This window comes from Euprymna scolopes, chromosome 40 (genome assembly GCF_053919585.1).
Source record: "Euprymna scolopes isolate OS-2025 chromosome 40, ASM5391958v1, whole genome shotgun sequence".
NCBI lineage: Eukaryota > Metazoa > Mollusca > Cephalopoda > Sepiida > Sepiolidae > Euprymna > Euprymna scolopes.
In genome coordinates, this window is record NC_136521.1 from 23815217 (window position 1) to 23842946 (window position 27730).

General features: G+C 32.6%; 1 protein-coding gene across 4 annotated transcripts in view; it reads left to right on the plus strand.

The window, feature by feature from the left end:
- Positions 1-27730, plus strand: part of LOC145265431 (pleckstrin-like) — a 645465-nt gene that overhangs the window by 251227 nt on the left and 366508 nt on the right. For all 4 annotated transcript variants that reach the window (XM_080121265.1, XM_080121266.1, XM_080121267.1 and 1 more), the window contains exon 2: positions 6881-7045. In XM_080121265.1, the coding sequence (XP_079977391.1) occupies positions 6881-7045 (165 nt within the window). The remainder of the gene's footprint in view (positions 1-6880; positions 7046-27730) is intronic.

The following is a 27730-nucleotide window of genomic DNA, read 5'->3' on the forward strand; positions in this document are numbered from 1 at the left end:
AAAACCATGTATATTATTTTCCTGTCAGATTCAGTGGGTAAAGAATTTTATTATGCCTTGATTTGATGAATATGACAGCCTGCTGAGTCATATGTAGAATATTCTGATTGGAGAGCTCAGGATATTGAGATACTTGAATCTGCCTGTTTAAAGTTCAAGTAGCTGTCTGAGCTGACATGCAAAACTGCTCAAAATCAGTGATGAGGACTGTACGTCACTGATGATGAGGGCTGTGTAGTCATGGAGGAGATGAAGGGTTTGAAAGAGATTATAAAAATGTTAAGAGTCTAAGTTGGATTTTTTTAATCTCTGACTCTTTTGATTTTTCAATCTATCCGGGAGTCTGAATTAGATATTTTTGGAGTTTTCAGTTCGGAATTTTTTGAATGCTCAGAGTAAAAGTCAAATATTTTATCTCCCAACTCAACAACTGATTCATCTAGAAAATGTATCTGTTAGTTTTACATGAATGACTTGTTCAATGTTTGATCTGAAATGTGGGTGTGTTGATGTTCTAAATTTGCTTAAGCTGATTTCTATTTTAATCTCACCTTTTTTCTTGCCCACTTGAGAAGCTGCTTTGCTTAATCCACATTTCTTAAACTAAGATGAAACATTGCTAATGTCATGTTGGACATTACACCAAGGCCACTAGCTTTTACTACCACTGTTTTTTCTTTTTCTTTTCAAATAATGAAAGGCATGAAACATGTCAAGTGGTGTTAACTCTCTTGGCGTTTAGATAGAGAATAGAGCTCCCCCAAATTGCTACTTGTACTTAAAACAGCATTCACCTGAAGTGGATTAAACCGGCTTCAGGGGGTTATTTTGCAGGAGAAACATACTGCATCATTTGAGAGGAAGTGCTTTCATTGGACATGGAGAATGCAATGCAGGCAGTGGTGATTGAAAAATTTTTAGTTGCTAATGTCTTCCACTTTCGTTGGCCAGGACTCACTTCCATAAGAGAATTGTTGTCACCAGTGTTTGGTAGATCCTTACTTTGGTTATGATCCGAGATTAAATGTGTCCTCAGAGCCGGAAATTGAGTCTGCAAAATGATGTTCAAGGTCAATTCACTTTTTCATGTCAGCTTTACCTTTCATCCATATTTGCAAGTCTTCAAGAACATCACTGTTGAGGAGATGATGAGTCTTATTTGTTGAGGCAAAGTCTGTAGTGAGTATTTTTGTCTTCATTTTTCATCCAAATCTGTGATGCAACTTGTTAATAAGTTTTAACAGCAGAATCGACACCTGCAAATGTTTCACCAAGTAGTTTGATATCATCTGCATAATTTAAGTCATTGACAGAAAATTTGCATTTAACAGTGACACTGGGAAATTATTTAAGGCATTCGAAGTAACCAAGTCAATTGCATTATTGAAAAATGTGGATGAAAGAACACCTAAATGCTAGACCATATTTTTGAAAAGTTTCAAAACCTAACCATGCATGTGTATACGGGATCGTGTTAAGCAGTAATATGCTTTAAGAAGCCTGAGAAGTTTTGACAGAATACCATCTGCTTGCATAAACCTTCCCAAGAGTGCTCCGGTCGACCGTGAATGCAACAAAGAAATCAATGAAACGGATGATTGTCTTTTGGTGGAAGCACCAACGATGTTCAAGAATTCGTCTTAAAATGAAGATTTGATCAGTACATTTACAGCTCAGATGAAAACTACATTTGTTTGGTCTCATTTTGAAGTTGTGTTCTTATTTTAATTGTCTTTGAAGAATTTGAGCAAATATTTTTGAAGACACATTACCTATATTTTCAAACCAATAAAATATACCCAAATTTGCCTACATTTTTATATATAGTTTTCTGGCAGGCAGCTTCAGTTTTGCTGATTCGGTTGTCTCCCCTGTGTAGGTAATCTTGTTAGTGTGTGTGCGAAAAGTCTCTACCAAACTCTTTTCTGAATATTTGATCTAAAGATAAAATTTGATATATAGGGTATTTGGATCTGTAGCACACTTTTGATTTGTTTTTATTTTAACCGCAAAATTGCTGCTAAGGGATGAAAATTGAAAACTAAACAGTTAACCTTGGCAGAGTAAGTCGAATAAAACATTACTCCTGGTGTTAACTTTGTGCATGCACAACATTAAACATTCATAGCTCGAAGTTGCTTAACTTCCTATTCATCAATGGTAACAATGCTTGGGAGAGATAAATAACAACTAAAGCTGGCGAGATGAATGTTCTGGTTTCGATTCTAACAGATGATATGCAAGACATTTTTTTTATAACTTTTGAAATCATTACTATATATCAGATAATAATCAATAGGGAATTGACTCTTTAATGATAAATTAGAAATCTGCTTAAATTAAAATATAATATTTATGCATATTTTACAACCGGGCAACACTGGGTGGCCTGCTAGTATATATATATATATATAGAGAGAGAGACAAATGTTACATAGTCGCTACACTGAATATGCTAATGTTTTGGACAATTGGTTGGCAAGAAACAAGTCACTCGTCAGGCGATATAATGAAGCTTATTTGCCACCGAAGACATCTGGTGCTCAAATTGAAGAAATGAAATATATTTTTTTATTCATTTATAAAAATAAAATGTTAAAACATTAAATTTAAGTGGGAGGGGTTGACATTAAGCTGCATCTTAGACTCAAAATAGGAGGAAAGAGAATGTCAAGACATAACAGGAGAAGTAGAAAGGGATAAAAAGAAAAGGGAAAGGAGAGGATAGTGAAAAAGAAAAAAAAAAGATCAAAGAAGGACGAAGGGGTCAGCATGATTACATTACCATAAGAAATGTGAGGGGGGTGAAAATATTTGAAATCAACTTAGATTAAGAGTTTAGAGTTAGCGTGTTAAAGGCATGGGTATTGTAAAGCATAGGAGAAACAAATAAAAGAAAAAAAGAAAGAAAGAGGTCGGCGCAAGGAGGGGGATAAAAACAAATGAGCATATAGGGTTTCTAGTGAGGCATACACTCACACATACTTATATGCGTATCAGCAACCCAGTCGAACACAGACAGATGCATGTATGTATGTATGTATGTATGTAAAGAGTTAATCAAACCTGAGACGACCTTATGCATAGGTAATTAGGCTGTGTTTTCTTAAACATATTTATCACAATAAAGTTAATAATTTAAAATTAAAATATCCAGTAATGAAAATTAAAGAACCAAATATAATAATAATAAATGAAAATAACAAATAAAAATAGCAGTAAAATGTTTGTGATAAGATTTAGAGAAGTAATCTAAATGGTTCAGAAAATAATATATAATAAAAGGATAAAGTATAAGTATATATAAATAAAACAATAAAGAAAATAAGGAAAATATAATTAAAGAAAAACATAATATTAATAATATAAAGAAAAAGATAGGGTAAGAAATTATAGGAGAATAAATTAGTACATAGTATAGCCATAGTTATAGCTTAATAAATAAATATAAATATACAATGAATATAAAAATATAAATAAAATTTAGAAGTAATAAAAATATGTAGAATACTAAGTAGAAAATAAACTAGAATATATGGATAAAAATAATTCTAAGAATAATAATTAATGATTAGAATGACATCATAGGAGATAAAGATTAAAATACAGTAATAATTATGGAAGTGAGATGGACGTTAAGAGATGTCAAATAAGTAATAGTTTAAACATAATATAATCATAAATGTAGAAGTAAATAATAAACAATTTAGATTAAAATATTCAAAAATTAAAAAAAAATCTAAGAAACCTGAAAACAATTAAAAAAAAAATTAAAAACAATAAAATAAAAAGATTACTAGCGAGATAGTTAAAATTACAACAAAGAGTAGTAAATCTGAGAGGGGAGTTATCTACTTGGGATTATGAAAGTAAAGAACACAGACAAACGGTAAACTAAGGAAGACAAAAGGGTAAGAGATAGTAAATTAGAAGGTAATAAGAGGAGAGGCAATGGTATGCAACAAGACCCACACTGTAAGATGACAAGCAATCAAGACATAATTTCACGTGTTCCTAAGTGTGTAAGAATGAAAAATAACAATCAAGATAAAGATAGTTCAGAGTTACAAAAGGAAATCAAAGTGGCTAAGAAGATGAGAGTTATAGTGTCCACAGTTAATAGAGGTTTCACTTTTTTTATTAAGTAGCTTAACTCTTTTCTTGAATCTGGAAATAAACAGTTTTTTGCTCAAGCAAAGGTAGCAAGGCAAGTTAAGAGATTTGCATGTGGTCATTTTCCTAAGAATGTCCCATTTAACAACTGGTGTTAGGTTTTGCTCTTTTAAATTTCCATAGTATGTAGCGAGTAATGTTCTGTTCTTGTATTTTGGATTATTAAACATTTATGACCGAAGAACCTCTCTTTGAAGGTGTTACCAGTCATGCCAATATGATTACTTATATTTATTACTTCACCACCTCGCAAAAGCAAATCTTCTGACAAACAGTATGGATTCAGGCAATGTCGTTCTACTGCAGATATTTTAACAGTCACTCTGAACGCATTTACCATGTACTGGATAAGGCAGGTGAATCCATAGCTGTAGCTCTTGATATATCCAAGGCCTTTGACAAAGTCTGGAATAAAGGGCTGCTAATGAAAATTAAATCGTACGTTATAACTGGACATATACTAAATATAGTTAGATCCTTTTTAGACAATAGAAGCATACAGGTTGTCACTGACGGACATACATCCAAGCAGCATAACATTAATGCGGGAGTGCCTCAGGGGTCGATCCTTGGACCATTATTATTCCTGATATTAATAAACGACCTCCCTGATAATATTGTGATCAAGATGAGTATATTTGCTGATGATACAACGCTCTATAATAGCATGAGGGAAGAACAGATGTACATAAATCTAAGACAATGACAAAATTGTTAGAAAATGACATCCAGACTATAGTAGAATGGGGCCGCAAATGGATGGTAACATTTAATGCTAGTAAAACTAAGCTGCTCTCCTTTAACAATTACAAGACGCCTCTCCAACCCCTATATCGATGACAAATAGCACCCTACCTGAGAATTCTACCTTCAAACTCCTCGGCCTAATATTTGCAGACAATATGAACAGGAACAAATACATAGAGGACATTGCAAAGGCTGCTGTAAAGAAGGTGGGTTCCCGCTATCGAGCTAGAAAACTACTCACGCCTGAGAGTATCCTGTACGTTTACAAGGCCATCATTCGCCCATGCATGGAGTATTTTTGCCACATCTGGGCTAGTGCATCTACCACTAGTCTCTCCCTCTTAGATAAAGTCCAAAAAAGAATTGTCAATCTAATTGGCCTCACTTTATCAACTAAGCTCCAGCCCCTATCTCATCACTGCCTGTTTTACAAATATTTTAATGGAATGTGTTCTGATGAACTCATTTCACTTGTACCCCCTCGACGTACATATCCCCAATAAACCTGCTTAGCAATAAGATCTCACCCCTTCACTGTTGTCCCTAAATGCCAGAAAGCTTTCTATTCTAATAGTTTCTTCCCTCAAACAGTTAGACTTTGAAATTCCCTTCCTGCTGCCTGCTTCCCTGTCTGTACTGATATGCATAAGTTTAAATATAACATAAATAAATATCTGTATAATCTTTCCTAGACATGGCCCCCAAATAGTAGCTCCTTACGTCCAAGTGGTGATATGCTTTGTAAGGGGTGAACATGAGTAAAAAAAAAAATATTGGGATTTTCTTCAGTAGTGATGGTTGCTTTGTATACCACTGATTTGACTAAATAATTGTGTTCAATTGGGCATTCAGGCTTGTTTAAATAATTAGAAGGTCTAGTATTATTGAGTTCAGATATATTTGGTTCTTGGTTGCTATTTAATATTTTCCTATTGTATTTTTTGATAATTTTTTCAAAGTTATCACTACAAGCATAACTTAGTTTGAGAGTGTTTTTGTTAAAAATCTTATGGATGATGTTAAACTCATGGTTAAAACAAACATAGGAAAAAAAGAGGGGTCAACCAAATGATGTTCTTTTTCCTGTTAGTTATTTTTATGTGATAATGTCTCGGTATACTCGATTTTACTGTTTTTATATCCACTATCTTTAAGGACTTTATTATAAAAAATTTTTTTATGGGCATTGAAGATTTCTTTGTTAGATGAGTTGTTACTAAGTCATAGTTGTCGGGATATGTTTAATCACCGATTTCAGGTGTTCGGACATAAGGTGAACATATAATGGATTAACATTGTCCTTTCTATATGTTTCATAGGATTGTTTTATCAGATTGAAGGTAACGTCAACGAAAGTTTAGAGTTAATGTCAACTTTAAGATTAATTCTTTTCAACTCTGTAAAGAAGTAATTTATTTTTTAAAGTTTTCACATTTCAGGCCATTAGAGTTATTTACTAGCATAAGACCATCATTTCTGTAGAGGCCTATGGTGTTCACTTCAACATTCTTAGTAATATTATATAAGATGTACAGGCTCACTAGGTCGGCCATTCTGCCGAGTCTAGGTACCCCATGAATACAGCAAAAGAACCTGTTTGGTCCTTTTTAGTCCATTGTTCATTTTTACTAATTAAAACCGTATTTCTACATCTCTATATTAATCTCTATATTAATCAATTTCAGTCTTCGTAATGTCAGAAAGAATTGAAGCGAACTCCATTACCTCCTCCTGTACAAATATTTAAACATCTTTATATGAATAGAGATTAAAAAAGGAATCTGTAAAACAATGCAACGTTTGACCACTGCACGGACACTACTCCAATCTTTATATCTCTGATGTCAACTGATTTTTATTTACTTTTTTTCTCTTATCTATCTCTATACTTGCTTTTAAAAAAATTCTTTATTTGTGCCAAAATTTTGTTACTTTTATTTTAATTTAATTTTTTTTCTAGGGATTACATGGCAAGTGGAAGGCACGTCGGTTTGTTCTGACAGAGGATCACTTAATTTATCATCGCAAATGGAAAACACGAATTGGAGTAAGTTCGATGCCACTGGAGGGCTGTTCAGTTGTTTGTCCCTGCCTAGATGCCAATTTGCCTTTGAGTAACCCATTGGTATGTCATTTTTTAAACTCTTTTATATATACACATTCTAGCGCCGTTCATAATGATTATTAATTTTTTATTGACTCTGAGATTCCCCCAGTCCTGTTTGTTTCTTCATTAGAATTGCTAGCAAACAAAAGCAAGATGAACACAGGATAATGAACAAGAATAATTAATTACAGCAAAACTTAACGATTCTAATTCCTTTCTAAAAAAAACAAAAACAATCAAAACTAAATAATTGAAACGGTAGCCATTTTCTAATTTTGGTTTAATCTTATGGTAAATATAATTATACTAGTATACACCCTGCATTAAAAATAATAGAAAAAATTATGCTTTGCCAGTGTTCACACTAATATTCATATAAAATCATAGATTTACGTCAGTAATTTAATTTTTCATATATAAATTATTATTTATGATAATCCGGGGGGGGGGGGGCTACTGTTGCCTTTTTAGATTGGGGATTTCTTTATAAATTCATTTAAAACAACAAGAGTTTCTGATTTGCTAATTGCTTTCCTATATAAGCTTTTCTGATGCATTTTTTTCTTTTAATAGGATAGGACTAGACTATTACAAGTTAAAAATGAACAAAAATAAACAAGTCATTTCTGATTACCTAAAAGAGGAAAAATATCACTAGTGACATCAGAAATATTAACATTAGGAGAACAATCCGTGATCACTTAAAGAAAAGGTTGTAAATTAAGAAGTTAAAAAAAAATAGGGGAAAAAGAAAAAAACAAACATCCTATGGGAATAGATTTGCATTCTCCCTCCGTGTGCGTGTGCGTGTATATATATATATATATATATAAATACACATTGCTCTTTATCATAGAGAATAAAAATCAGGACATTGTTTTCATATGATCTCGCCCCCTCCCCATTACAAAATCAGCGAACTGTTTTTGTTAGAAGGAGCGAGGTTAAAAGCTAAGATCCTGGCAGTTTCCTTTGCTGGGGAAAAACAGATTATTTATGAAAGAAGTTAGTAATATTTAAGGGAGGTAATCAGGGAAAGCTTAAAGAAAAACAGAAGTTCTGCTTTCTTATTTATTTATTTATTTATTTTAATCACAATAAATGATGGTCTTGTGCCAAAAATTTATCATTTTTACTCATAACTTTTCTTTCTGGTGCAATTTCGGCAAACATGTTGATTTAGGATAAAAAGCAAGTATTATGCTTCCCTCTCCCTCTATGTGTTATGCTTCCCTCTCCCTCTATGTGTTATGCTTCCCTCTCCCTCTATGTGTTATGCTTCCCTCTCCCTCTATGTGTGAGTAGCCAGATAATTGCTTAAGGGATTAAAACACAAACGTTTCTGTATATTTTATTTGCTAAAACTATACTTTATTTTCATACTAGCCTGGGTGCTCAGCATTGCTTGGGTGTTTGGAGGTGTGTGTTGAGCAAAAAAAAAAAAATGAAGTTGTAGTAGACAGACAGGCTTGAACCCATATCGCAAAGGAGGAAAAGAATGTGAAAAAAAAAAGTGACATCATTGCCGTTGCGTTCATTGCCAAACTGGAAGTGGCGAAGGTTTAAATTAAGGCTAGTCAATCAAAAAGAGGGGATGACTTTCGAAAATATCGGCAAAACAACAAAGTGCCCAGTTGAGGATGAAGGAATTAATGTTTTTAGCTAATTTTTCGATATTTGTCCAAAACGATATTGATTTCGTGAAAATCTGTCGCCTTTGTCAAAAGTTTTTGTGAGACATACAAACATACATACATACATATATTTAAACAAACAGGTGAGATTTATATTATAGATTACTATTAAACTCTACCCATGCATTGAGCACTGTTGAAATAAATACTGAAACAACAAATATATACTCTTATGTAGTGGTGTTTGATTTTGGGGTTGTCTTCCCTAGTCTTCTCCCGACTAAGGACACCCACAAGACAGTGGGGTGGGGTAGGTAGTGTGCCAAGGCATTTCCACACATCGGTGGGCCATAACACACTCTCTGTGGGGCCCCCTACTACTCCGAAATCTCCTACAGGCAAGGCACCCAGTTATGTGCGGCAACGTGGAGGCACTGTAGGAGTCTTGATGATGGAGAGGCGATGTACTGGCAGAGAAGACTTACGCATAGCTACTCCCTTTTTACCACGAGGTTAGCCAGTGGTGTTAGCTGGAAGCAAGAAGACATGCAAGCATGAACTTAACACTGATAGCTAACACACTAGGCGCATCACATCCCCCTGCCGGATTAAGAATTGAAGCATACAAAATCAAACACCACTGCCTTGTGGACCTTATCACGGCAAAAGGCTAAGAGATGGAAACTCTGACTTTAAATCCTACTGCTGCCTTGCAGTTTTCCTTCAGTAAAAGACTATGGAACCTCATCCAAAAAGAAAAGGTGTAGCAGCAGGCACGATAGGGCAACTGTCTACCTCACTGAGATTACTTTCGGCCAAAAGCTACAGCCTCCTCTGCTGCCAGTTGTCGCGGGTTTGCTCCACTGCACATGAGCATTGGAGGTTCAGAGGGTGTCTATCTGATTTACAACAGATACTACACCTAAACTGTGCAAGCAAGCTAGAAGCCAAGGTGGAAAGTCCTGTGGCGATGGAGTGAGGATAACAGTGGGAGGTGTGAGAGCTGAAAGCTACTACGACCTCTGTGCATAGGAGGCCGTGTGTGATGGTCGCAGGTGTACTGAGAGGATGACGATACCCTACGGCAGCTGCATGGATGACCAAGCAGCCCTGTTCAGGGATAGCACTGCTTGTCGAGGAAGGTGAAATAAACAAAGCTCATCCAAAGACTATCTGACTGTCAAACTGCGGGCAGTAGATCTCCAATCCAGCAGTAACAGAAGAAGAAATAATAACATTCAAGACTTCAAAATCGCTAGCTACATGGAACATCAGAACCATGCTCGATACAGACTCAGGTGACAGACCATATAGAAGAACAGCACTCATAGACCTGGAGCTCCAGAATACAAATATCAACATAGTCGGATTACAGGAGATAAGACTCAGCAGGGAGGGCAACTGAGAGAAGCGGGAAGAACCTACTTCTGGAAAGGCTATTCTGAGGATCAACTCAAAAGAGCTGGAGTTACTTTTGCGATCAAAAATGACCTAGCTAACAGACTTGCAGAGAGCCCTAGCGGCGTTTCTGAAAGGTTAATAACATTGCGAATCACCACATCCCATAACCGAACATCACCATCAATGTCTACGCACCAACAATGATCTACCCAGATGACAAAAAAAAGGAGGCCTTTTACTCTCAGCTGAAAGACACCATAGCAAACATCCCTGCAGCAGATAAGCTAGTTCTCCTTGGTGACTTTATTGCCAGAGTGGATCATGACTACAATACATGGAGCCCTGTTTTTGAAAAGTTTGAAAAGGGAAATTTAAATTCAAGTGGAGAACTGCTGTTCTGTTTGTGCATGGAGTTTGAGCTAGCAATTACGAACTCTTACTTCCAACATTCAGATAACCATTACTACTCCTGGGAACATTCTAGGTCAAAGAGACCCTATCTCCTGGACTATGTTATCACAAGAAGGAAGGACCTCAGAGATGCCAAGAACACAAGAGCTATGCGAGGACCAGATTGCCAAACAAACCACTACCTAATCAAGACTACCTTCAATTTCTTCATAAAACCTGCATACAGCAGGGCAACAACAAAGCGTAAGAGAAAAGATAGACACGCCAAAGCTCGGAGATAAAGGATTGCAAGATAGACTACAACTTGTAATCAACTCAGCATTGGAAGAAATCACTGATGATTCTGATTCACTGGAACAAACATGGGACTCACTAAGCAAGCCTGTATTCTCTGCTGCAGCAGAGGTACTTGGTTACACAAAAAACTGAATGCGGACGGGTTCAATGAGAATGACCAAGAAATTAGAGATACAATAGATGAATGAAATCAAGCATTAAAATCAAAATTAAGTAACCTGAGTAGAGCAGAAGAAATTGAAAAAGTAAGGGCAGAAATCCAGAAAAAACTTAGAGAAATGGAAAACGTCTGGTAGCTGAAAAAGGCTGAAGATATGCAGAAGTAAGCGGAGGAAAACAATTCTACAGATATTTTTTAAAACCGTAGTTCATCAAATCTTTTACAAATGTTAAATTTGTTGATTGAATGTTTATTTATTTGAGGTTATTGTCTCTCGCTTAGGAAAAAATCCATCCATTAATAGAAATTATCGTTTTATTAACGATTTTTTATACAGTTTTAAAAAGTAATTCTTATGAACAAGGTTATATTTAGAAAATAAAATGATATTTTCACAAGTTTTATAAGTTTCTCTTATTCACAGATAGAGAGGATGAATTGTAATTATTTCTGTCAACATTTCTAATCATCCATAAATTGATTTGAGCTGTTTGCTGGCAATTGTGGCTAGAATGCAATCCTGATAATTTTGTTGAACTTGTCAATTACTTAGAATGCCATCACCCTAATATACCCTATTATATTTTGTATCGAGTACACGAATCATCCGTTTGATAGCAGATTGAACAAATTGAAAACATCTTTAATGAACATATATATATATATATATATATATATATATATCATAATTATGTAAAATTCCAGCTTAATATTTTCCAGAGATGAAGCAACAAAAGAATTTTTAATGAGGTTTATACAAGAGTGTTCAATATCGAAGTAAGGCAAGATATACATTTTATTTATTTTACATAAGCATGTTTCGGTCAGCCAGTATCTATATATATATAAATTTGTATATCTGTCTGTTAGTTTGTTCACAATTTGATTAATGTATACAAAACCCAAATCTTTGATTTATTTCTATATATAATGTGATTTTTGTAAAAATATACAATCTAGAGCTCACCTTATTTGCATATGACATTAAGAAAAATCGATTTTACTAAATAGCGGTATCTTTGTTAATATTTTTAGTGAGAGAATTGTTTAAAGCATTTTATTTAAAATAGTTATTTAATAAATTTTAAGCAATTATATAATATATTTAATTCAATTTATTTGGAATTATTATTTCCAACAGCGACCTTTTTTAAAAACGATCTTTTTTAAAAACGTTTTTTTTTAGAGTTATTTGCCCCTAGATGCTATCCATAAAAAACAAACTTTCACCAAATAAAATCATTTGGTAATTTCATTAAGTTTCTAGCTGAAAAAATAATTCCGTGTAGATAGGAAAATGTTTGGCTTTTATTGTTTTTTTTTTTAATATTCAAAAAAAAAAAAAAAAAATCACTTATGAAAAAAAACTGAAAAGATTTTATTTGTTTTGGTTTTTTTAAATTTTATTCCTTAAATGGCTATACAGAAATCGGTAATTTTTCTGGTTGGAATTACGTTGGAAACATAAAATAACGATAAATTTAATTATTTTTTTATGAGACCATTCGCTATTTTCACCTAACAATTTAATAAACAAAATAAACCCCAAAATATAACAAATTCAATTTTTGGGGGAAGGGGGGATTTATATTAGAAACAAAACGACAAATAAAAAGCAAATCGAAAAGCCCCCCCCCCCCTCAAAAAAAAGCAAATCGAAAATTTCCTTTATTTACAAAAAAAAAAAAAAGCCAGTAAAAAAAAGTGCCCTTACAAAAAATAAAGGTAAATTTAACAGACAAAAAAATTATAAAAACTATTTTATATAAAACATTATTAGACCCAAAGGCTGAAATAAAACAAAAACAAAATTAATTTTTATGTTTTTTAGCATTTTTTTTTATTAGACGAAATGTGCATGCCTTACACGTTTAAAATTTGGCCTTTTTTTTTTAGGTTTGACAGATTGGCCTTTTTAAGGCCAAATTTGGTCTTTTTTTAAGCTAGAGCTTTTATTACAAAAAAAAAATATGGCGGTTAAAAACATAGTTTATGAAAGAGTTTAAAAAGGCCAATCTGCCAAACCTTAAAAGGCTAATTTTTAAAATCAATATAGCGGCCTCAAATAATAAATACAAATGATAAAAAAATAATAAAAATGAAATGTTTTCTGGTTTTATTTCAGCCTTTGGGTCTAACAATGTGTTTTATATAAAATACTTTTTATTTTTTTTGTCTGGCAAATAATTTACATTGCTAAACTACACATTTACCAAAATAAACGCACACATTAATGTTTATAAACGTTTTTTGTTTTTTCACAAAATCGTGAGTTTTCTTAGGACAGTGATTCCTTCTGCCAAAACATCTGGTGGAGAGGGTATCAGATACTTCTTTTTGGTGGTGATTAAATTTACATGTTTTTATCCGTTCTTTAATTTTTGAAATTATTGTGGGAGTATCCATGTTATCCATGATGAAAAAGTATAGCAGGCGTGTTTCAAACAGAACTTCATATCAACCCAGGCAACACTGGGTATCCATGCTAGTAGATATATAAAAATATATAGATATTACAATAGAAAAATGTAATTGTAATCCATGATTTTTCCAGGCTTCCATTAAGTTCACTTGTTCTTTGTTTAATTTCAGTCTTATTTTTTGCCCCCATAAACATAACATACACAAATGTAATAACAATGTACGGCACTCGTCTGCTTTCAATAAAATCACCCAATTATCTCCATTTCATTCTTTCATTCTTTCTGTTTCACTTGTTACTATATATATATATATATATATATATATATATATATATATATATATATATATATATATATATATATATAAAAATTCGTATTCCTGTCTATTTGTTCACAATTTGATTAATATATACAAAAGGTCCCTTACTTTACTTTTTCATTTATTTCTATATATAGTATGATTCTTGCAAAATATACAATTAGGAGATCATCTCATTTACATATTGCATTGAGAAAAATCGATTTTATTAAATAGCGGTATCTTAATGTTTCTAGCAAGAGAATTGTTTTAAGTGTTGTATTTAAAATTATTCAATACATTTTAAACAATAATTATATTGATAACATATTTGATTTATTTGGAATTATTATTCCAATATCGATTTTTAAAAAAAAACTTTTTTTTAGAATTATTTACCCCTAGAAACTTCGGAACATAAACACACAAACTATTTACCAAATAAAATAATTTGCTAATCTCAATAAGTTTCTAGCTTGAAAAATAATTCCGTGTAGATAGAAAAATATTTAGCTTTTATTGTTGTTTTAAATATTCAAACAAAAAAAAAAACACTTACGAAAAAACTGAAAAGATTTCATTTGTTTGTTTTTATTATTCTTTAAATAGCTATACAGAAATCAGTAAATTTTTAGGATGTGACCCAGTGTCGTTTAACACTTAAAAAGAAAAAAAGAAAATAAAGATCTACCGCCCACCCCTATCCTCTAAATTCCACAATTTACACTTTTTTTTCTTTTTTCAAATTAATCTCATCGATTACAAACTTAACTTTTTAATTGAAAAAAAAAGGTAAATTTTTACATAACCCAGCGTCGTTTAACCCCAAAAATTATCTACTTTTTGGGAGCCAAATACATTTAAACAGCCTTTATAAATAATATGAAAAAAGAAATTTTGAAAAAAAAGAAAATTAACATTTTAGCGTGGTGATCACTTTCTTATATAAATTTAAGATAAAATGAGCACCCACTTTTTAGCCACCAATCGTTCAACGAGACATGTTACCTCTAGTATTTTTTCAAGTTTGGCGATCGAGAAGGTGGGTGGGGGTGCAAAACATGACAAATACATTTGAAACATAAAATAATGATAAATGTAATTAATTTTTATTCTGTACTTTCACCTAACAATTTTATAAACAAAACAAACTTCAGAATATGACAAATTCAATTTTTTTTTTTGGGGGGGGGGATTACATTAGGAACATAAAATGACGAAAAATTTCATTTGTTTCTGGGATTAATTTTTGGTAGATCTTCATTTTTTTTTAGAGGTTCTGCTTACTTGGCTTTTTTTTTTTTTGCAATCGCACGGGCATTGGCTGCGATTTTTATTGAAACAAAAGTTGTAATGATTTATTTTTAATTATTGGGGGGGGGGTCTTTCCAATGCTCAATATCCGGAGAATAGTTTCTTCTCTTTGTATTCCTTCTGCCGAAATATCTGGTGGAGAGGGTATCACATACTTCTTTTTTGGGGTGATTACATTTTCATGTTTTTATCCGTTCTTTTATTTGTGGAATTGTTATGGGGTATCCACGTTGCTCATGATGAAAATGATTAGTATAGCAGGTGTGTTCCAAACGGAACTTCATGTCAACCCAGGCAATGCTGGATACCCATGCTAGTAATCTCCACATTAATAAAATACAGGATACTTAATCTAATGTATAAATGGCTAGATGTCTGTCTATCGGTCTATCTCCATATTTTCAAACTATCTCCTCCATACTAGCGCTAGGGACCTCAAATGATTGGATTTTTTACAGGCCATTCTTTTATGGGTCTTTAGTCGGTTAAAATAGTTTTTAAGGGGTCAAAATTGCAAAATTGTTGTACATTTTGTACATTCATCTTAGTTAATTTTTAATCGGTTCATATGCGTGTCACGTTGGTACAGTGGTGACGTCATCAGCTTTGAATGCTACAGTTTCAGTTTTGATTCTAGCTAATGACATCTTACTTTTTTTATTCCATTTTCACCCAAAACAAGGCACAGTGCCACTTTGATGTAGGGGGCTACTATCGGGGACATAAGTTGCAGGGATACTATGTAGGGATTTGAGTAGCAAAATGTCTGTTCACATTACACTTGAACTTTTGCATGTCAGTACAATTGGAAAACAGGAACCCGGAAAGGAGTTCCAGAGTCTAGCAGTTCTGGAGAAGAAACTATTAGAGTAGAAGGCTTTCTTATATCTAGGGATTTTTACTGTGTAAAGGTGGGATTTTTCTGACTGTCAGGTTTGTCAGGAGTATTTAAGGGGGTACACAGACTTGTAGTTTGTCAGAGCATCCACCATTAAAATACATGTAGAATAGGCAGAGGGATACAACATTTCGTCGATGGGACAGAAGTTGAAGCTTAGATGACAGTTCAGGACCTATCAGGTTGGCAACTCTCTTTCGAAACCCTGTCCAGGAGCAAGAGACTAGTAACAGATGCACCAGCCCAAATGTGACAATAATACTCCATACATGGGCGAATGGTGTTCTTGTAGAGGTACAGGATACTTTCAAGCGTAAGTAACTTTCTAGCACGGTAGAGAGAGCCCACCTTCCTCGCAGCAACCCTGGCAATGCTCTTAATGTATCTGTTCTAACTTCTGTTCCCTTTGAACATTAAGCCGAGGAGTTTGAAAAAAGTACTTTCAGGTAATGTATCTTTAACCATAGCTATTGGTGGTTGAGAAGGTTTCTTGTGATTATTGAAGGAAACCAGCTTAGTCTTGGCAGCATTGAATGTGACTATCCATTTTTGTCCCTAGTCCACTACAGATTGTAGATCTTCCTCTAGTCTAGTGTTTCTGCCATTTCCTAAATATTTTTGTTTTTAGTTTTTAAATCACTACTCTATAATAATATATACAAAATCTCGACAAATTAGAATATCATATTTAAATGTAGTTTACGCCTGAGCAAAGTCAGGCTAATAAAGCAATAAACAATAAACAAAAGCAAAGAAAATCGTTTGCCTTGATTTTTGGTGCACTGACACACTAGTAACGATAATAAAATCTTGATATTCAATTGTACTACGAAAAAGATGTTAGGAATGTAAAAATAAAATGGAGTCAGCACAAATGAAAAAAGGAAATGCACTTGATCAACTCTGATTTTGTTGAAAAGTTCTACAATTGCAAACAAATGCAATTATTCACTCATAATGAATGCTGCAATGTGAGACTAACCTTAGTTTCCATTTATGCTCATTTACTTCTGATGTAACATTCATGTGAACATTTACAAATTAACATCAATGCACATCCATTTATTTTGATTTAGGTGAGTTGGTTAATAATCCATCCAACACCATGAAACATGCATTATTTTCTATTCTAAAATAAAATTCTATCCTTATAAAGTATTTTTATCTTAAAAAGGGATGGATATGTGAAAAAGAAACCATTTCTTAAATTTGATTATGAAAAAGAAACCATTTCTTAAATTTGATTATGAAAAAAAACATTTCTTAAATTTGATTATGAAAAAAAAAAACATTTCTTAAATTTGATTATGTTAAAAAAAATGCATATAAATAAATATACATATAAATAAACATGCATGCAATATGTACCCGTTTAAAAAGAGTTTGTTTTTTTATTTGTTAATTAAAACAATGCAAAGAAAAAAATAGGACATTTTTGATAAATAAGAAAGAAAACTAATGTGCACAAAAAAATAAAAGCCAATTGTAATTCATGCGCACCTTAAAATAAGCATGCAAAGAGTATTTGTCGAAAAGAAAATTCGCACAGAAAATGTTTGCCAAAAAATGATGCAAAAATTATTTGTCAAAAAGGAAATTTACGAAGAAAAGGTTTTTAAAAAAGTGATTTAAAAAAAAAATTTTTTACGTCTTTTTATTTAAAATTTTTTTTTTTTATTTCAATAAAAGTATTAGTTACGCATTAGTAGGTTAAAGTGTTAATACAAACAAAATGGATGCAGTTTAACGTCTTGCCCAAGACTATACTGGCTTGATTATCACTATTAATTACTACGGGGCTTTTAGTTAATTCTAGCTCTAAAATAATCTTTAGGATATTTTTAAGGTACAATGCTTCCTGGTTAATGTGTGTGATCGCGATAAATTCTGCTTCACATGTAGAGAGAGATACAATCGATTGTTTTTTAGATTTCCATGAAATAATAGACCCATTTTCTGATAGGGTGAAACAATATCCAGATATACTTTTTCGATCTTCGTCATTTCCCCGATCTGAATCTGAAAATCCTAATTTTAGGGAATTTTTTGATTTTCTAAATACTAAATTCTGTTCTTTAGTTCCTTTTAAATAACGAAGGACTTGTTTAGTTCTGTTTAAATCCTTCATTGTCGGTCTTGATAATTATTGTGACAGTTTCTCGGTATAATTTATCATCTATTATTTCAGATTCTGTGTGTATATTTTTATTAATATAATTTTCAACCAGTGTTGAGCATTTCTTACACTCTCCCATTCCAAATTTTAATAGTATTTTGTCAATGTATCTTGGTTGATTCCTTTCCTTTGAGTAAATTCTATTCCCCCCAAAAACTAGGATATTTTGTGAAGATCGGTCATTTTGAATCTTTTATTTAATTTGTTCTTAACATCGGTCAACATTATGTCAGAATTTGATGCAATTAAAATATCATCGATCCATAAAACCAAAATCAGCAGTTTATTGTCTTTGGTTGTGTGCATTGTCTAAATTGTTGTTTAATAATATAATCATGAAATAGTGTATTCCAACACTGAGCACTCTGCTTTAGACCATACAATGACCTGTTAAGTCGCCACATGCTATTTTTATTTTTCATTATAAATCCCTCTGGAGGGGTAATATAAATTTCACAGTCTACTGGGGCATTCAAATAAGCATTTTTTTATGTTCATTTGATGAATGTTTAGGTCATCTTGCGATGCGATTTGCAGTAAAATTCTGATTGTCATTAGGTTTGTGGTCAGTGAAAACGTAGAAAAATATTCTATACCGTAAATCTGAGAGTATCCTTTAACAACAAATCTAGCTTTGAACTGTTCAACGCCTGATGCTGTAGTCTTTTTTGTAAAGACCCATCTTGTAGAAATAACATGTTTATCTTTTGGGAGAGGTACTACCGTATAGGTATTATTTTTGGTCAAAGCATCTATTTCTTTTTTCATGGCTATTTTCCATTCATCACAATATTCTGAATTAATTGCTTTGTTAAAGCTTTTTGGTGTATTTTCCATGGAATAGCAATAGTCGATTTGATAATCTTTTATATTGTCGACCACAAAAAAATTGGGTCGCCTTCTATTTCTTTCGACTTTAACATCATCATCATCATCATCATGGATACTCTTGTTTCTGTCATCTTCATTGTCTTTATTTGTTTTAATAATTTGAGAAAATATAATTTCATCCTCTTCATATGATGGGGTTTCGTCTTTAAAATTAAACATGTCTGTGAATTTTACACTTCAAATTCTTTTTATTTTATTTTTTTCGGGAAAAAATACTAAATTGGCTGGACTATTTTTATCGTATCCAAGAAATATACCTCTATCGGTTTTAATATCTAATTTAGTCTTTTTATCTATATATGTGAAGCAAGTTGAACAAAATATATGCATTCGGCTGAAATTTGGGTTTTACCACAGAAAGCTTCATATGGCGTTTTAGATAGTGTTTTGTTGAAGCACCTGTTGCATATATATAGGCAGCCGCCATAAGTGCGTACGTCTAGAGGTTTTTGGGGAGTTTTGATTCAATGAGTAGACATCTTGCCATTTTAAAAAGTGTCCGCCATGCTCGTTCCGCAGTCCTGTTTTGGTGTGGCGATCTAGGAGCTGGCTTTTCATGCTTGATACGATGGTTAATTAGTAAAAGTTCAAAGTTTTTATTAGTGAATTCCGTACCATTGTCAGCGCGAATACACTTTACTTCACCGTAGGGGGGGGGGTCATGTCGGCTAAATATTTTTTAGTTGCTAGCAGGTTATTAGATTTGTTCTTTAAAAAAATAAAGCATTATTAAACCTAAATGGTCATCTACAAAATTCAACACATATCTATAATGTTTTCTGGTCATCGGTTCCACGGGACTATTCAAGTCATAATGCACCAGTGATAGGATCTTCTTGTCTGGTACCTTGTTTTGATAGTTTGTCATTTTCCCCTGTCTACAGACATTTCAGTTGAAGTTTTTTCATGTTTTTATTTTAATTCCATCAACTATAGCAACTTTTTGATATCAGGAATATTGCAGTGTCCAAGAATTTTATGCCATGTCTGTAGATCATGGCAGGCAGTTTTTGATGGGACTACGCTATTTAAATAATATAGTCTTCCATTTTCCTTAATGTTGAATACAGTTCCATTCAGGTACACCAGTTTTGATTTATTGGGGCTAAAGTTTATATGTGCACCTTGTTTAATGGCAGCTTGTACAGAAAATATATTTTGTTTAAATTTTGGGACTAGAAGAGTGTTTTCTCAAATACAGAAACATAGTTTGCCTTTATTGTTCCTGTGCAAGATTTTAGCATTGCCTCTTTTCAAAACGATATCGGTTATTCAACTGCTGTTAGCCAGTTCTACAAAATGATTTTGAGGCTTAAAGTTGGGATCAAAATTGATAAAATCAGATTCCTTTGTAATCACATGTGCTGTGGCACCACAATCGACAAGAAAATTATTGTTTGTTGGAGCGTTAAACGTACATGAAAATAAGAACATATGTTCGCTAACGGAGCTCTCCACATTTTTAATGGAGTCGCCCTTTAAGGTGCTGTATCTACATTGGAAACTTTTGTGATTAGGTCGTCCACAATTATAGCGAATAATTTTTGTACTTTTCTTAGGAGAAAAATTGTTTTTGGCAAAGTTGCAGTTTTTATTCCCGGCATGGGTATAATTTAATTTTGGTGTTTTTTTTTTGTTTGTTTTTTTTACAAGGAGGTCACCACTCATCAAGACCCGGAAGCCACTCAGGGATAAGAGTTATTGCATGTACAGTACGTTGTACGTTAGTGTTGAGATTTCATAAAGTGTCTACTTAAGGGGGCGGTTCATCAGGAATTTGTTTACGTTGGATTTGAAGACATCCAAGTTATGTGTGCATTTTTAAATTTCATAATATTTGTAGATTCGTTTTTTTTCTGTGATCATTTTTTCAGTTTTCTCGTAACTTCTGAGTGCTACATTGAATTGGCTAAAAGTCATGGGTTTTTCTTTGTGGGTTATCACTCGGTAATCCCTTAAGGATCATGGAAATTAACAGACTGTCACTTATAACTTCACCAGACATTTTTAAAGAATTTGCAGTTGTCTCGGCTCTTATAATATAATCAGTAATAGTTTCGGCTTCCATTCGTTTTAGAGAGGTCAGTTCAGTGTATAAAGAAAAAATTTTGGGTTTTGTTTTCGATAAATAATGCTCTCTCAATATGTTCAATGCTTTGCAGCCATCGTCCAGGGCTTGTCTCATCACCAGTCATCTAAGCACTGTATTAATTCCGCAAAGACAGTTGCATTCTTTTCAATGAAGTTGGCGCCGTTTTTGTTTTCAGGTTGTGTTTGAAGTACTTTGTGTAGCTTTTGAATTCGTAGATATCCTAAAAATTTCACTTGCCACAATTCGAATTGTGATTTGGATCCATCGAAATAAAGACGCACGTTGGGTCCATAACCTCTAGAAGTGTAAGCCATGTTTACTTTCAGAACAGTTTTCGATGGTTCATTGTTCTACACAAGTCCTGAGAGGTGACTGGTTTGCAGTAGAGAGAACAGTTTCTCGAGTTGGAATCCACAGAGCAAAAGATTCTTCCTGTGTTGAGACGGAGACAACATATGTGAAATTGCTACAGAAAGGTTTAAAGCAATTCTGGTTTCTGATTGATTGGTAGCAGAACGTGAATTAATTTGATTCATCAGTTCCTAGGAGCATCGTTTATAAATAAAATCTCCTGATTATGCAGGATCATACCTCCATTATAGTCCAAAAATATTGTGACATCAGCTGTGAGAAATTCCATTTACATTCGCTTTTTCTTTTTGCTCAGCCACCCACGCAATTTAGTGGTCTGCTGTCATTGGTTAATTTTGGATGTGTCAGGTGATTTGCTTGGCGCACTTTTTGTATCATGCTTTATTTTTCAGTCCATGCATAGATACGGCAACGGGATGGACTCATTATCAGCAGCTCCCACGAATGAAGGGAACTACGTCAATTCCTTCATGTTGTATCACCAAACTGTTGGTGAACAAAGGATCGCATCTCTACAAGCAAAGACAATTTTATATTGCTGAAATTATCCTAATGACAGGATGATATTAATGGACATTTCTTCACGTTTTATTTACCAAATATTGGATCTTATCTCAATTTAACTAGAGTCCAAAGAGACTCGCATTATGCCTAATTATAGGCGCCAACATTCCCACCGAGTCTACCATGAACAAACATGGATCCTTTCAAGGAACAATTAACTAACACTCCGACAATAGGAGTTCATACTACTGGCTCTATGCAATAGAGGCAAAACTGGCCACCGTTTTGCAAATGGACTTTACTAGAACCAATAAACTTTCATTGCTGTTACATTTGAATAAATTTTGAGTTTGAGAGGTATGGCTTTTGTATTTGTGGATTCTTTTGCCTCTGCAGGGAGTAAATTGGGATGTGAGAAATAATTTCTTACACGGCTTATAAAATCAATGTACTGATAAATTTATTTTAGATTGAGTTTTGTGTGTGTGTGTGTGTGTGTGTGTAATCCTTACTTGATATACTTGACTACAGACTGTTAGAGATTTGACTCTTTTGATAAAATAAAGGGTTTTTTTTAGTTTACTGACTCCTCAGCGCTCACCTTTGAATTGTCGACTTTCATAGGTTTACGGGAATGCTGAGAATGAATATCGCATTTATTTTTTGCGCAAACAAGTAGTTATTCATATTTGAAGACATTCAGTATCCAACGTAATCGTTATCGTTTTCACTGGCGGCCAACTTGTTTCCCATTTAGGAAAAACGCCAAAAAAGAGCTGAACAGGGCCAAAAGGGTTAAAACATGGCCCCTAAAACATTTTTCGGCTTCAAGGTTGAAATGACCCCCACCCCCACGGATCTCGAGATCAAAACGGACAATCTTTTTTTTTCACTTTCTAATTACATTGATAAATATTACCTTACATGACAACAGAACACGATCATTCTAATTTGGTTTTCTAGGTGTATTCAAGGACAATGAATCTGGTAATCAAGCCGGTCACAAATTTACCGTTTGCATGGTATGAACCGCCTGGACCATGGACTACTTTGCACCATTTCACCACCTTCATTTACGCTATTGGTTTTTTACTGTAATGTACATGCATGCGCATAGTCACTTGACGGACATTTTAAATGTCAAGAAATATTTTTCATGAAATAAAGTTTTCACTCCACTTAATAGTCGAAAAATACTTTTCATAAAATTAAAAAAAAAAGAAGTTTTCATCTCATTTAATAGTAAAAATAATGCTGTCAGTAAGTTTTCACAAGCAGTTTGCAAAAATATATTTTTATATTTTTCGATGCCACATTTTTGCAAAGTTTTTTAAAAACCTTGTTGAGTGCAAAGCAGTATCGAAAAATAAAAAAAAATAGTAAATTAAAAGTTCCTCTGTGGGAATGTCCAGTTTAATGTTACCTAGCATCTTCACTTACTCTACACCCCTAATTATTGAATAAATGAATACATATATATATATATATATATATATATATATATATATATATATGTATGTATATATGTATTTATATATGTAAATTTTATTTCTTTATTGATTTCTATACAAGCAATTTGTTGAGCTTTGCATTATCCCAATAAGTCTCCTCTTAAAGAATTGATCTTATTCTCTTCCTTTAACTTCCCTATATACATACATTATATATATATATATATATATATATATATATATATATAAACTTTAACTTCCCTATATACATACAATATATATATATATATATACACATATATTATTTATATATATATATATATATATATACACACATATTATATATATATACACATATATTATATATATATATATATATATATATATATATATATATATATATATGAGAGAGAGAGAGAGAGAGAGAGAGAGACCGATTTCTTTATAAATTACATTTATGTGCACGTTTTTAACATTTAATCAATTATTTTAATTTTTTGCAGTGTCATTGAAAGTTCATTTTTATAGAAAGATCGATTATGTTCTCTTTAGCTGCAGTTAAAAAATTTCCTCTTTGAAACTTGGGATGATTATCAGAACTTTTATGGAAGAAAAAAAATGCATTTCATATTTTTATTCATTTATTTTACTTTGAATCGTGGTTTTTATCACTATGATATATATAGTAGCAGTTTCGCCCCGCTTTGCTCAGACCCTATGTACCGTTCATAACTTTATGTGCATATGTATATATTAAAAAGTGTGAATATGTACAGTAATGCCTTTCTATATAATAGGCTTCCTTAATTACCATTGAGAAAAGTTGGTAGAGACCACAGACGTCAAATTTTTTAAACTTTGACCCCAATTTTGACCCTTAACATTTATTGTTTTGGGCTCAAATTAAAATGTTTGACCCATGTTCAAGAAACCTACATCTAAAATTTCAAGTGTTTAGACCCAAAATTGGTGGAGAAGTTTGGTAGTCTGCGAAGATCAACTCTGTAGACTTTGACCTCTTGGCAGCAAAATTTTCGCCCAAAAACTGATTAAAAAGCTTGCTGAAAGTCTGAATACCCTTTATGTAAAATTTCAAATGTTTAAACCCAAAATTGGCTTAATAGTTTGCTAGAGACCACAAAGGTCAAATCTTTTGAACTTTGGCTCTTGGAAGCCAAATTTTTAGCTAAAAACCGATTAAAACGCTTGCCCTATATCTGAATACCTTTTATGTAAAATTTCAAATGTTTAGACCAAAAATTGGCTGAGTTATTTGTTAGAGACTGCAGAGATCAAATGTTTTTGAACTTTGATCCCAATTTTGACTACTTAAAATTTACTGTTTTGGGCTCAAATCAAATTATAAAGTTTGATCCATATCCAAGTAACTTATATCTAAAATTTCAATTGTTTAGACCCAAAATTGGTGGAGGAGTTTGGTAGAGTTCTCAAAAGTCAAATCGTTAAACTTTGACCCCTTAACAGCAAAGTTTCTGGCCGAAATCCGACCAAAAAGATTTTCCCAAATCTCAATACCCCATATGTCAAATTTCGAGTCTGTAGACCGAAAATTGACAGTTATTTGGTAGGGAAATGTACACAGGCCGACCCATAGATATTTTCACTTTTATAGATATATAGATATACTAGCATTCCAGCCCGGCGTTGCCCGGATGTTTGGAGGTGTATGTTGAGCAAAAATAAACAAAAAAGTGGTAGTAGGAAGGCAGGCTCGAACCCGTATCGCAAAGGAGGAAAAGAACGGGGGAAAAAACGTGATGTCTTTGCTGTTATGACCATCGCCAAACCGGAAGTGACGTAGGTTTAAATTAAGGCTAGACAATCGAAAAGAGGGGATGACTTTTGACAATATCGGCGAAAAAAGCGACCCCTCCCTGTAGAAAAGTGCCCAGTTGAAGGTAAAGAAATTAATGGTTTTAGCCAATTTTTCGATATTTGTCGTTTGAAAGGTCGAGCTTAAAAACGATACTGATCTTTTGAAAATCCGTCACCTCTGTCGAAAGCTTTAGGCAGACATGCAAGCATGCATTTCATTTATATATTGGTAGCTTAAATTTTCAACCCAAACCAGTTAAAAAGCTTGCCCTATCTCTGAATACCCTTTATGTAAAATTTCAAATGTTTAGACCAGAAATTGTCTGAGTAATTTGGTAGAGACCGCAGCGGTAATTATTTTTAAATTTTGACTCCTATTATGACCCCTTAACATTTATTGTTTTGGGCTCAAATCAAGTTATTAAGTTAGATCCATGTCCAAGGAACCTATATGTAAAATTTCAAGTGTTTAGACCCAAAATTGACGAAAGAGTTTGGTAGAGTTCTCAAAAGTCAAATCGTTGAATTTTGACCCCTTAGCAGCCAAATTTCTGGCTGAAAACGGATTACAAAGATTTTCCCAAATTTCAGTACCAAATTTCGAGTCTGTAGACTGAAAATTGACAGAGATATTGTGTAGGGAAATGTACACAAACAGACAGACACTTTCACTTTTATAGACATATAGTTAGATATATATATATATATATATATATATATATATATATATATATATATATATATATATATATTATTACCGTTTTGTAACTAACCAGATAAAACAGTAATAAAAATATATATATTTGCTCTGCAATAGTATTGAGTACTTTCTTTAGGTTTTTACTAATTATCATTTTTTAAATAAAAAAATATATATAATTACAAAAGGTCAAAACAATGCAGGAATGTACAGTCGTTATGAGCAGATAAATAAATGAATGATAAATAATTCAGTAATTTATTTATTTATATTATAAAGTCATTACTTGACTCTACAAGTGATTCTCCATTTATATTATAAAGTCATTACTTGACTCTACAAGTGATTCTCCATCACCATTATTCAAGGGAATTCTTTGTGCTTGCTAAGCCAGCACAATATTCAGTGAAACTTCCTCATGTTCTTAATGTAGACTTTATTAAATTTAGGAGTTGAAAGAGATGTAGAATAGTACGGCAACAAAGTAAACATTCTTATGAACTTTTGAATCTAATATTCATATTTTGTCAAATGTTGAATGATATATTTACTATATTTTCTATTTGTTGTAAACTACACATTAAAGAAGTGCGATTTTGTGTTGTTCGGATTATTCGAACTATTGTCCTCATCTTGAATATTATTCTCATATTGCAACTAATGTTAGCTCCAACCTTCTTCAGATGCATCTTATCAACTCTGGAATCTGTACATTAATTTAGACCAAAAACGTTTAGTTAATCCATAGAAGTAGTCTGTTCTTGTTTCATCAGCTATGATCAAGTAGAAGTCTTAAGTAATTTGTAATTCTATTCTTAGTATTGCCCACACTGAGGATTGAACTTTCAACTTTCAGACAACTAACACTGGTATCTATTACTTCACAGATCTTTGCAAAGATTACATCTGGTGAAACATTTTGAGAATAGCACTAAAGATGAGAACACTAATCCAAATAATCCAAATTATTAGTCTTGATCTTAAAAATTTCAAAATATCGTACAACTTTAGCATTCTTTTCTTCAGATAAGTTGTGGCAACTTATTTTTTCGAAGTGATGAAAACATCTCTATTTTTTTATATAAAATTGTTTAATTTTATGTAATTTTAAAAATAATTCAATGTCAAATTCTTGAATCTTTAGAAGAAATACAGCGATTTGTTAAATCTATCGATTAGTCAATCAAAATGCTTCAAATATTAATTAATACCTGTAAATAATTCATTAAGTGTTTACATATGAGAACATTCCTTTATTGTAACAAAGGAAAGTTTTTAAAAGTACAAAAACTTCAATATTTTTCTTGAATTATGGTTGAGTTAGCATGACTTATGGGAGTCACTAAGATGTTTTTCTTTTTCTGAGTAGAACTTTGTAAGTTCAAGTGTGTTTATAAGATTTAGGAGAAATGAATTTGACACACACACATGCACTTATACAAAATAAATTTGACACACACACATGCACTTATATAAAATAAATTTGACACACACACACACATGCACTTATACAAAATAATTTGACACACACACATGCACTTATACAAAATAATTTGACACACACACACATGCACTTATACAAAATAATTTGACACACACACATGCACTTATACAAAATAAATTTGACACACACATGAACTTATATAAAATAAATTTGACACACACACACACATGCACTTATACAAAATAATTTGACACACACACATGCACTTATACAAAATAATTTGACACACACAAATGCACTTATACAAAATAATTTGACACACATACATGTACTTATATAAAATAATTTGACACACACACATGCACTTATACAAAATAATTTGACACACACACATGTACTTA